The sequence below is a fragment of the Acipenser ruthenus genome, unplaced genomic scaffold, assembly GCF_902713425.1.
Source record: "Acipenser ruthenus unplaced genomic scaffold, fAciRut3.2 maternal haplotype, whole genome shotgun sequence".
NCBI classification, from domain to species: domain Eukaryota; kingdom Metazoa; phylum Chordata; class Actinopteri; order Acipenseriformes; family Acipenseridae; genus Acipenser; species Acipenser ruthenus.
Genome location: NW_026708150.1, coordinates 5,001 through 17,500, shown reverse-complemented (window position 1 = coordinate 17,500; position 12,500 = coordinate 5,001). Strand labels below are relative to the sequence as shown.

Here is a 12,500-nt window from a genome sequence, read left to right as displayed (position 1 = left end):
CAGTTGGCTCTTTGAGCTAATATATCTATATCTATATTATAAAATATATCAAATGTGTTGATTAGTAATTACAAAGCCAGATATAATCTACCTTTTTTTGAGCGTGCGCAATGCTTTGGTTTATGGTATGTATGCCTGTGTGTATGTATGCGTATATTGATTAATTATTGTCTTTCCAGAAACTCAGAAATCCCAAAGTTGAAAAGGCAGAGATTTTGGAAAGCGTGGTCCAGTTTCTGAAAGCCGAATTGGAAGGCGGTGACGTCACCAGGCAAAAAAGCCAGCGTCGTGAAAGGGAGGAGGAGGAGGAGGAAGCAGCGATGACGTCATCCTCCCAACGGAACTACCAGGAAGGGGTGAGGAAGTGCCTCCTGCGCGTCAGCGACTTCATCAGCGCCAGGAGTCCCCGGCTCAGCGAACTCGCCCTCCCGCAGCGGACCGCCAGTCACCCCTGTCACCTGCTAGGCGAGACCCGGGTTCAAGAGGCAGTCGGGCCGGCCCCGCACAGGGCTTGGCCCCGTGTTGAACTCATGCCCGCTCACCATCTGTCCCTGAACTGGGAAAGAGCATCGCATTTCGGACAGAGCGACGGTGTTTACGTGACGTCACAGAATCCGTGCACGGACCCCACAGCCACGCAGGGGCCGCACAAGCAAGCGGTCTGGAGACCCTGGCCCTAACAGGACGCTTATTTGAACAGACTTTTATTTAACACAAAAAAAAGTCACAAATTGAGACTGCAGTTTGCACACTTAACAATACAAGAGGGGATAATAACTTCAGAATATTTAAGACACACCGTCTGAGTTGCTTGATCATTTTCGGCCCATAGAAGTCATTTTTTTATATTAAAAAAAGAGGCTGTGCAAAGTGAATATCTTGTATTTTTTTATATTAAAAAGATTTGCATGTTACCGTTCTGGGGGTTCATTTTGGAATAAACTCTTTCATAATTGAATGTGTGGTGACTGTGTGTTTTTTTGTAATTTATTATTATGTAATGTGATTTTTATTTTAATTCACACACACATTTTTTTATATATTTGGTTTCTGAGTTATCTGTGAATATGAATCTCTATTCTAAACTCTATAGAAATATATCCACTCGCGCACACACGCTGCGCATTGACTCTCACACAGTGAAGATCTCTATTCTACACTCTATATAAATATATCCACGCACACACACGCTGCGCATTGACTCTCACACAGTGAAGATCTCTATTCTACACTCTATATAAATATATCCACGCACACACGCTGCGCATTGACTCTCACACAGTGAAGATCTCTATTCTAAACTCTATATAAATATATCCACGCACACACACGCTGCGCATTGACTCTCACACAGTGAAGATCTCTATTCTAAACTCTATATAAATATATCCACGCACACACACTGCACATTGACTCTCACACAGTGAAGATCTCTATTCTAAACTCTATATAAATATATCCACGCACACACACTGCGCATTGACTCTCACACAGTGAAGATCTCTATTCTAAACTCTATATAAATATATCCACGCACACACACACTGCGCATTGACTCTCACACAGTGAAGATCTCTATTCTAAACTCTATATAAATATATCCACGCACACACACACTGCGCATTGACTCTCACACAGTGAAGATCTCTATTCTACACTCTATATAAATATATCCACGCACACACACGCTGCGCATTGACTCTCACACAGTGAAGATCTCTATTCTAAACTCTATATAAATATATCCACGCACACACACTGCACATTGACTCTCACACAGTGAAGATCTCTATTCTAAACTCTATATAAATATATCCACGCACACACACGCTGCGCATTGACTCTCACACAGTGAAGATCTCTATTCTAAACTCTATATAAATATATCCACGCACACACACTGCGCATTGACTCTCACACAGTGAAGATCTCTATTCTAAACTCTATATAAATATATCCACGCACACACGCTGCGCATTGACTCTCACACAGTGAAGATCTCTATTCTACACTCTATATAAATATATCCACGCACTCACACACTGCGCATTGACTCTCACACAGTGAAGATTTCTATTCTAAACTCTATATAAATATATCCACGCACACACACGCTGCGCATTGACTCTCACACAGTGAAGATCTCTATTCTAAACTCTATATAAATATATCCACGCACACACACTGCGCATTGACTCTCACACAGTGAAGATCTCTATTCTAAACTCTATATAAATATATCCACGCACACACGCTGCGCATTGACTCTCACACAGTGAAGATCTCTATTCTACACTCTATATAAATATATCCACGCACTCACACACTGCGCATTGACTCTCACACAGTGGAGATCTCTATTCTAAACTCTATATAAATATATCCACGCACACACACTGCGCATTGACTCTCACACAGTGAAGATCTCTATTCTAAACTCTATATAAATATATCCACGCACACACGCTGCGCATTGACTCTCACACAGTGAAGATCTCTATTCTACACTCTATATAAATATATCCACGCACTCACACACTGCGCATTGACTCTCACACAGTGAAGATTTCTATTCTAAACTCTATATAAATATATCCACGCACACACACTGCGCATTGACTCTCACACAGTGAAGAGTCAATCCTGGTTTCATCCCTGAACCCATGCACGATATATATATTTTTGTTACCCCCACACTGAGGGGTTTTGATCGGCCTCTCTGCTGGGTGCCTGGCCGGGGAGGCTTTGATGAAAACGGCGCGGTTCGCACCTTGGCGAGGCGAGACCGTAGTGAGGGCCATTATCCGCACAACACCGGGCAATTGAGACTCGAAATGACAGGGTTCGCGCAGGGGGGTGAGAACGAGCTTCTAGAATGCATAATGGAGTTTAGATTTTTTCAAAATTCTCGAACTCCATAGAGTTCACAAAAAATGTTTTAAAGATTCTACAAATGAAATTAAAAATTCGTGACCGAAGGGGAGATAGATAGATAGATAGATAGATAGATAGATAGATAGATAGATAGATAGATAGATAGATAGAATGAACTATGTTTTTTTGATAATCCGATTTCAAACGAATCTTCAAAATCATGTTAAACGATTAATTTTATTTTTTAGTTAAATTTTTTTTTTAAAAACTATAACAGGCAGTAAACTCCTGAAAAACGACGTTGTGAACGTCACTACTTTGTAAAACACGTTTTTTAAGAACTAAATATGCCTTCAAAAAAATAATGAACGTGCCAAAATATTTAGTTTGTTGTCGACTTTCACACTGTGTGGAGGTTGTTTGTGTGTGTTTGTTTGTGTGTGTGTGTGTGTGTGTGTGTGTGTGTGTGTCTGTGTGTGTGTGTGTGTGTGTGTGTGTGTGTGTGTGTCTGTGTGTGTCTGTGTGTGTGTGTGTGTCTATCTTGAGGAATGGGACGGAAGGAAACGCGATGGCATTTATTTAAACTCCACACTTGAAGCAAAAGTCCTCTTCATCCTATCAAATCTTTTTTTTTTTTTAATTTCTGCACATTGATGGCTCTCGATCGCCCTGCCGGCTGGGGGCCTGGCCGGGGAGGCTTTGATGGAAACGGCGCGGTTCGCACCTTGGCGAGGCGAGACCGTAGTGAGGGCCATTATCCGCACAACACCGGGTATTTAACCACGAACAACGGCGGGCTGATGGGCTCACGTGTGACTGTAATAGTCTCGGAGTTCAAACGGCAAAGGCTCGTTTTAATACAACAATTAAGAGTCTGCTGTGGGAGTCCCCGCGGGCAGTGTGAAGCTCGATGTGTATTTGAATGGAGCCATCCGCTTTGCACGCATTAAACACCCCCCTCAAATGAAATACCCCTGCAGACAGTACAATATATATATATATATATCTGCTGAGGATAAAGAGCGTTCGAAAAGGGGGTAAAGAGCGTTCGAAAAGATTACAGCGGCTCCACGGGGGTGGAAAGCGACACGTCGCTGTCTGCCGTCATAAATTACAATACAGACCCCGTTACACACACACACACAAACCCGCCTCCTTTATTTACAAAGTGTGGAAAAGAAAGCCAGCCACGCGTTAGAGGGTACATGCAAACACGCGCCCCCCCCCCCCCCCCTTCGGCTTTTGCCACCAATGCGCCAAACAGACAGGCAGCCAAACGCGTCCCTGCCAGGGGTAACCGGACTGATGCATTCCACGTGACACCGGGACTGTCCAGTCGCGCGCGGTCACGGTTAACGTGTACGGTTATGTAATAGACGGCTGCAGGGTCCAGATGGAAGATGATTAAAAACGAAGATCCCTCCATCCAGACCCGGAAGTCGTGCAGGATCTCATCTTACCCGATAACCCTGCAGATCGGACTGGACACCAGTGCTGTGAATCGCTTACCCCTGGCAGGGACGCGTTTGGCTGTCTGTCTGTTTGGCACATTGGTGGCAAAAGCCGAGGGGGGGCCCGTGTTTGCATGTACCCTCTAACGCGTGGCTGGCTTCTTCACCTTGTAACGCCTTTATGTGTCTCTAATACATGAGAGCAGGGAGAAGCGGTCACATGCATTATTATTATTATTATTATTATTATTATTATTATTATTATTATTATTATTATTAATAATGTATTTCTTAGCAGACGCCCTTATCCAGGGCGACTTACAATCGTTATATATATATACACCCTTTCAAAATGTAACCTTATAGCCTGGAATTAAAGTGCATATTTTTTTCATTTATTTTTTTCTACACAAGATACACATCCTACCCCACAACTTCCAAGTGAAAAAAAATATTCTAGAAATTTGTAGAAAATTAATTACAAAATAAAAACTGAACTAGCTCGGTTGGATAAGTGTCCCGTCCCCCGTCCTCCCCGTCCCCCCCTTTGCAATAGCAATCCTAAATTAGCTCAGGTGTGGAGTATGGGGTGTAGATTAATGGGGGAAAAAATCCTCATTTAGATGCATGACACTCTGAAGCACTGACAACAAAAACTTCAAGGAGGTATAGACTGTCCATAGGGTGCTGTGTATATATATATATATAATATTATTTAATATAATATTATTTAATAAAGAGCTTTTTTTTCATTGAAATCCCCTGCTTTGTAATTTAAACTAACGGATAATGGCGTGAAGGTCTGTCCGCACCCGTGTTGTTATTTTGAGGTTTAAGAGGTTATTTGACCCCACGGTCCTGGAATGAATTACAGCCGAACCTTAAACTGCAGCCCCGAATGACTTCAATTCAAGACTGAGCGGCGTGTTTATCTAACTGAGAGCTGGGCTTGTTTTTATGCAGTCTCACTAACCGATTCCTGATTGTATTGAGGATGACTTGTCTGTGTGTTTTAAAAGCATTGTATTTCTGTATTGTGTATGTTTGTATTGTAGTGTCTTGGGTAGGTCTCGCTTGAAAAAGAGGTTTTAATCTCAATGGGGTTTCCTAGTAAAATAAAGGTGTCGTAATTATTATTAATAATAAGATTATCGACTGAACCCTATTGGGGTTAAGCCGCTGACGTCATTTGAAGACTTTGTATTTTATTTTAATTATTTCATAATCATCGACTTGCTGTTTTCATTTTATCTTCAGCTATATTCTTAAAGTAACTTACTTATATTTTGCTAACCTTAAAAGTTAATAGTTGATCGAATTAATGTATACAAAAAATAATTAGGTACGTAACGGGTTAAACGGGTCGTGTCGCTGTCTGTTTGATGCGGGGGGGTGGGGGGGTGGGGGGTAGGTTTAGGGTCACGGGGGGGGGGGGGGGTTACAGGATGCATTGGGGGGGGTCTCTTCCTAGCAACCTGCAGTCACCACTCAGGCATTTCATTCGAGATTAAGAAGCAATTAAAAACGTATTTCGTTTCTTTTAGCGGAGTTTCAGGTGCGTGTAGCGAGCGGCGTGCAGCGGGACGGCGTGGAACGATCAAAGCATTCTAGAATCTTAGAATCCGGAAAGCCTGCCCTTTGATTTATTTCGTTTATTCTCGTGGTTGATTCGGCCAGCTATCAGGCACCCGAGGCACGGGCACTCGCTTAAAATCATACAAATAATTATTCATGTAGGCTCTCTTACGCATGGTAAAGCATAGGGAAGCATTGTAAAGCACAGAGAGGTCTGGTAAAGCATAGGGAAGCATTGTAAAGCACAGAGAGGTCTGGTAAAGCATAGGGAAGCATTGTAAAGCACAGAGAGGTGTGGTAAAGCATAGGGAAGCATTGTAAAGCACAGAGAGGTCTGGTAAAGCATAGGGAAGCATTGTAAAGCACAGAGAGGTCTGGTAAAGCATAGGGAAGCATTGTAAAGCACAGAGAGGTCTGGTAAAGCATAGGGAAGCATTGTAAAGCACAGAGAGGTGTGGTAAAGCATAGGGAAGCATTGTAAAGCACAGAGAGGTCTGGTAAAGCATAGGGAAGCATTGTAAAGCACAGAGAGGTCTGGTAAAGCATAGGGGAGCATTGTAAAGCACAGAGAGGTCTGGTAAAGCACAGGGAAGCATTGTAAAGCACAGAGAGGTCTGGTAAAGCATAGAGAAGCATTGTAAAGCACAGAGAGGTCTGGTAAAGCACAGGGAAGCATTGTAAAGCACAGAGAGGTCTGGTAAAGCATAGGGAAGCATTGTGAAGCACAGAGAGGTGTGGTAAAGCATAGGGAAGCATTGTAAAGCACAGAGAGGTCTGGTAAAGCACAGGGAAGCATTGTAAAGCACAGAGAGGTCTGGTAAAGCATAGAGAAGCATTGTAAAGCACAGAGAGGTCTGGTAAAGCACAGGGAAGCATTGTAAAGCACAGAGAGGTCTGGTAAAGCATAGGGAAGCATTGTGAAGCACAGAGAGGTGTGGTAAAGCATAGGGAAGCATTGTAAAGCACAGAGAGGTGTGGTAAAGCATAGGGAAGCATTGTGAAGCACAGAGAGGTCTGGTGAAGCATATTAATGAAACATGGCAAACCATGGTAAATGCATCATATTTTTCTAACAGTGGAATCGTGCACAATAGTGTAATACACCAATGCACCGGCAGAAACATAAGCGCCTGTACATGTATAGACACAGAGGTTTTCAAAAGCGTCCACAGATAGATAGATAGATAGATAGATAGATAGATAGATAGATAGATAGATAGATAGATAGATAGATAGATAGATAGATTGATTGATTGTAAGGGGTCACAGATCGTGTTGTTTGGGGGTGAGGTGGGGGTGAGGGGGGGTGTTTAAGTGTGTCTCTGGGAAAGGGAGAATGGGATTTTTATTTTCTCGTGGGAAAGAGTTCCAAACCTGTCTGGAGTGACACCGTCCTGGTTTCGAGCCTCTGTATGAAATGATGTTTTTATGACGTGTCAGTGACGTTTGTCGCGGCTCACAGAAGTGTGAGCTGCGGGTTTGGGGGGGGAGTGTTATTTTAACACCTCTCACCAGCTCGTTCGGGGGGGGGGGGGGGGGGGGGGGTTACAAGCTTTAAAAAAATACATGTTATTATAGTTTCAAACACATACACACACATTAATATATATATTTTTTAATTCATATATCGTTTCTATTTACCCCTATAATCTTGCTATAACGACCAGTCACCGGGCCCAACATTCTGGTGTATGTATGTCTGTATGTATGTATGTATGTATGTATGTATGTCTGTATGTATGTATGTATGTATGTATGTATGTCTGTATGTATGTATGTGTGTATGTATGTATGTATGTATGTATGTATGTCTGTATGTCTGTATGTATGTATGTATGTCTGTATGTATGTCTGTATGTATGTATGTCTGTATTAATAACCTCATTACAAGGCTGCCGCGACAGACAGCAGGAATTTCACATAAGAAGGAAAGTCTGAGAAGGAGAAAAAGCCATTCTCCCCATCACGGCTCGTTCCTCGTTAGCGTACATTTCTCCCCTACTGGAGGGGTAGGTGGGGGTGTGCGTGGGGGGGTTTAAAAGCACAGAATCGAGTCTTTTTTTTAAAATGTTCTCAGTGTTTTAAATGCCACTGCTTCACCTGTTCTAGGCTATTCGTGCATTTAGTGTGGGAAAAAAAGTACTTCCTAACTTTTGTTCAAAACTTACTTTACAGTACAAAGTAACAAACAAAAATTAAATTAAAAAAAAAAGCCACAGGCGAATGAATCCGGCTGAAGAATAAGCGAACACATTTTCACACGACTGTATTTCGGAGAGGTTTATTACAGAGGCACGCGCCCCCCCCCCCCCCCCCCCCAGTCCCCGGGCAGGGCAGCACGAGCTGGTAAGGGGTGTCAAACCCCCCCCCCCCCCCCCCCCACTCCCCCCCAAACACACGCTCCATTTGGCAAGGCAGCGTGTTCTCGGTTATCGCGCCCAGACCCCAAACCGGCAGCTCACACTTCTGTGAGCCTCGACAAACGTCACTGACACGTCATAAAAACATCATTTCATACAGAGGCTCGAAACCAGGACGGTGTCACTCCAGACAGGTTTGGAACTCTTTCCCACGAGAAAATAAAAATCCCATTCTCCCTTTCCCAGAGACACACTTAAACACCCCCCACCCCCACCTCACCCCCAAACAACACGATCTGTGACCCCTTACAATCAATCAATCAATCTATCTATCTATCTGTCTCTCTATCTATCTATCTATCTATCTATCCCTCTATCTATCTATCTATCTATCTATCTATCTATCTATCTCTACGTTATACCTCAACCTGTAAGTAATCAAACTATAAGCGGAGTGTGATGACGTACCTGTAGAACACGGCTGACCAATCCTGGCGCTGCATCAAAAACACATGCAGACCCATTGCTACTGACGCTCTTGACCACAGTCCGAGCAGGTAGAGTGTTCCATTTGAGGAACGTTGAGTTTATCTGTGTTCTACGGTGTTCCAGTGTTCTGTTCTGGTTGCTACTGCCGACAGAACGTTCCCGAGAGGCAGGTAGACAGGTAGACAAGGCGGAAGCATAGCGTGGGACGCAAGATAAATCACGTGTGACTTTTTATTCAATTCCAGCCCGTCATCGATCAAAACTGCAATTAGCGGTCTTGTTTAAAAAAAAGGAGAGCTTCTCACAGTGGCAACACATTGTCAAAACAGATAGGAAAATGCCTGTACGGGGCGTGGTGGATGAACGCGTGGCCCGATGCAAGGTGTCAAATTCGGCTGTCCTGGTTGAGAATGGATCCCGCCATTGCTGTGACAAAGCGTGTCTGGCTGTTGTGTGTGCGAGAGGCGTGGGGGAGTGCGTGTGGCGGGTGGGGGGGGGGGGGGGGGGGGGGGGGGAATAGGCTGGGTGCCAACAAAAGGCGAGTGACGTCACTCGCCTCCAGCCACCAATCGCAGCCCCCCCCCCCCCCCATAGGTATATAAAATACCGAGATGAATGCGAAGCAACAGATTCTAAAAGATTTGACACTGAGAGAGAGAGAGAGAGAGAGAGAGAGAGAGAGAAGCGCCGAACGATACCGAGATGAAGACCTGCAGCGAGACCGGGTTCAAGAGCATGAAGCGAGTGAGTGCATTTCTAAAGAGTTTATTTTTTCTTCTTTATCTGCAAACCACAAGATGCGACACAGCGCGTGCTGGATGGGTTTAGCGAGGATCCTCGCGCAGGGTTGCAGTTCCGCTGTGTTTCACACACGGAAAGGCGCTCCTAGGCTTGCTTCTGTTTCTCTTGCAATCTATTACTAGGCTTGTGATGTCGTTTTCTACATGGTTAATGACGTAACGATCTGCGATTGCTTTCTATTGAAACCTGCAAGCATCGTGACATCAAGCCTTTTAAACGAACAACGAATACATCTTTATTACACTAATAATAATAATAATAATAATAATAATAATAATAATAATAATAGTAATTCAGCTAAGTCTTTTTGTGTTATTCTAAGCTGTTTGAAAGAAAACACAGATTTATGGCTCGTTTTGGTTTCTATATCAGATGCTCAAACCACTGGTGGAGAAAAAGAGACGAGACCGAATCAATCAGAGCCTGGACCAGCTCCGAGCCCTGCTACTGCACTCCACGAGAGACGAGGTGAGAGCGTCTCTCTGTGCTTTACAATGCCTCCCTATGCTTTACCACACCTCTCTGTGCTTTACAATGCTTCCCTATGCTTTACCACACCTCTCTGTGCTTTACAATGCTTCCCTATGCTTTACCACACCTCTCTGTGCTTTACAATGCTTCCCTATGCTTTACCACACCTCTCTGTGCTTTACAATGCTTCCCTATGCTTTACCAGACCTCTCTGTGCTTTACAATGCTTCCCTATGCTTTACCAGACCTCTCTGTGCTTTACAATGCTTCCCTATGCTTTACCACACCTCTCTGTGCTTTACAATGCTTCCCTATGCTTTACCAGACCTCTCTGTGCTTTACAATGCTTCCCTATGCTTTACCACACCTCTCTGTGCTTTACAATGCTTCCCTATGCTTTACCAGACCTCTCTGTGCTTCACCATGCTTTCACTGTGCTCTATCACACTTTGCTGTGCTGTTCCTATGGGACACTCTTCTAAGGGATGCGATGCCCTTCCATTCTCCGTGTTAAAGCCCCGGTACCCGGATGTCGCTCACCTCCGGCGTTTCTTTGTTTCTTTCCAGAGGTTCCAGAATCCGAAGCTGGAGAAGGCGGAGCTTCTGGAGCTCACGGTGCAGTACCTTGAGAGGAGGAGCCTCACGAAACACAAGCACAACGGTACGGGGGCGTCACGCATTCTGTATATTATTATTATTATTATTATTATTATTATTATTATTATTATTATTACTTCATAGCAGACTGCGAAGTGAGACTGTTTTTCCCCTGTAATGCTAGTAATGAACGCTGGGGGCGCAGCTCACTTATTTCAGAGATTTCGTGGTCAATTAACAGCCTAAAGAAATATTGTTCAATTAAAAAAATAATTAACATAATGATTCTTATCTTGTGTAGGTTATATTATTATTATTATTATTATTATTATTATTATTATTATTTCCCCCTACAGAAATTCAAAAGCAGGAGGCGGAACCTCCAAACCTGAGACAAAACTATGAAGACGGGTTCAGAGAATGCTTCTCCCAGCTGACGAACTTCATGAAAACCGCCGACCTGCAGGCTCAGATCCACTTAATGGACCGGTTCCAGTACCACGGGGCTTTCCAGACCAGCACGCCGCACCTTGAAGCCTATTTCCCGTCAACACCCCCCAACTCGACCCGTTTCGCCCAGCCAGACCCCCTCTCCCAGCACCACGACGCCTGCTTGAGACAGTCAGCGATCGGGCTGGCATTGACGCGCAGCCCGCAGGGCTCTCCACCGCCCCTGTCAGGGCGCTGCTACTCCTCTCCGTCCCCCGGGGGTTCCTCGCACAGCCCCGGCAGCTTTCACAGTTCCACGCCGGGTTCCAAGACCTTAAATTACGACTGGTCCGCCTCCGGAAGCGGGTCTCCCTGCGACTTCGATTTCAGTCCGAATCAGAAAATGACACGGCTGGCGGAGTCGCCAATCCGCTTCGCCCCGACACAGAAAGTGTGGAGACCCTGGCCTTGACTGAAAGACTATTACAGAAACAGAGAATGCTTTATATAGAAACTCTCAAGTTGTATATTTGTATATAATAAAGTATACCGTACTATATATATATTTAGCTCAATTCTAATTGCAGATATTTTTTATGTAAAACGAGCTCTGGTTCCCTGCAGCTGATTCATCTCAAAACTTCATCAAGTCGGGTTTTAAAGGCTCCCTGTGATTCTGCCTGGACAGCTCGATCAGCCCTGACCCGTTCCGCCCCCCCTCCACCGCTCTCTGTGTGAAGAGGTGTGTCCCTTCCCTCTGTCCCGAGTCTGTCTCCACTTAATTCCCAAATAGCGTGTCCTCAGGTCCTGGTTTCGGATTTCAGAACACACAAATAGAAAAATAAAAAGACATTTGTATTGATGTTGTTCCGCCATTGAAGAGACAAATGCATTAGAACTGATACAAAATGTACATACTCACAAATAATATATTTATTTTATGTACAAATATATCTATATTTCTGTATAGATTCACTTTATATTTAAAAAAAACGTTTTTTTAATGTACACAGTTAATCAAAACAAATATTGTAGCCTCTAAAGTGACTTTTTCTTTCATTACAGCTGTTCTAGACGGGAATCCTTTTGAATTTGAAGTATTATAATCACTGTACAATGTGTGGCATGCATATTAAAACAAACTGTGCAGGACTGTATTCGTATTTCTGTCTTAAACATTGCAATAATAATAATAATAATAATAATAATAATAATAATAATAATAATAATAATAATAATAATAATATATACTGTATGTACAATCAATTATTTGTCTCTTGTGATTACTTACTTATTCAGGAAAACGTTACATTTGGGGCTGAAAAAAAGCTTTGATTCTACTTACAAGCATAACAAAATAATTCTACTGTACACGAACTGGACCGTCAACAGTGTCTGCATCAAAGTGCAGAAACGGGGCTGCCCTAAGCTGATCCTTCGAGTCCTGGGCTTT

The 12,500-nt window shown here is 43.5% G+C and overlaps 2 protein-coding genes across 3 annotated transcripts in view; both read left to right on the top strand.

Annotated features, from left to right (window-relative positions):
- LOC117404506 (transcription factor HES-7.1-A-like) overlaps positions 1-958 on the top strand; it is a 2,081-nt gene extending 1,123 nt beyond the window's left edge. Inside the window, exon 3 of the mRNA XM_059020054.1 lies at positions 180-958. Coding sequence (XP_058876037.1) covers positions 180-680 — 501 coding nt within the window. The 3' untranslated portion in view covers positions 681-958. The remainder of the gene's footprint in view (positions 1-179) is intronic.
- Positions 959-9,408: 8,450 nt separating this feature from the next.
- LOC117968109 (transcription factor HES-7-like) lies at positions 9,409-12,235 on the top strand. 2 transcript variants are annotated; one of them, XM_059020060.1, is made up of 4 exons: positions 9,409-9,493; positions 9,923-10,018; positions 10,589-10,682; positions 10,975-12,235. In XM_059020060.1, the coding sequence occupies exons 1-4, from the start codon at positions 9,452-9,454 to the stop codon at positions 11,517-11,519; spliced, it is 777 nt and encodes a 258-aa protein (XP_058876043.1). In that variant the 5' UTR covers positions 9,409-9,451; the 3' UTR covers positions 11,520-12,235. The 2 variants fall into 2 exon arrangements, with proteins under 2 accessions (XP_058876043.1, XP_058876042.1); XM_059020059.1 differs by lacking the exons at positions 9,409-9,493; positions 9,923-10,018 and having other exon boundaries at positions 10,038-10,682.
- Positions 12,236-12,500: the final 265 nt, after the last annotated feature.

What these genes read in the sequence shown, in the direction of transcription:
- LOC117968109 (XM_059020059.1), top strand. Translation starts at nt 10,055, where the DNA reads ATGCTTTACCACACCTCTCTGTGCTTTACAATGCTTCCCTATGCTTTA. An exon ending in CACGAAACACAAGCACAACG is followed by an intron (nt 10,683 to 10,974) that starts GTACGGGGGCGT and finishes TTCCCCCTACAG; the next exon opens with AAATTCAAAAGCAGGAGGCG.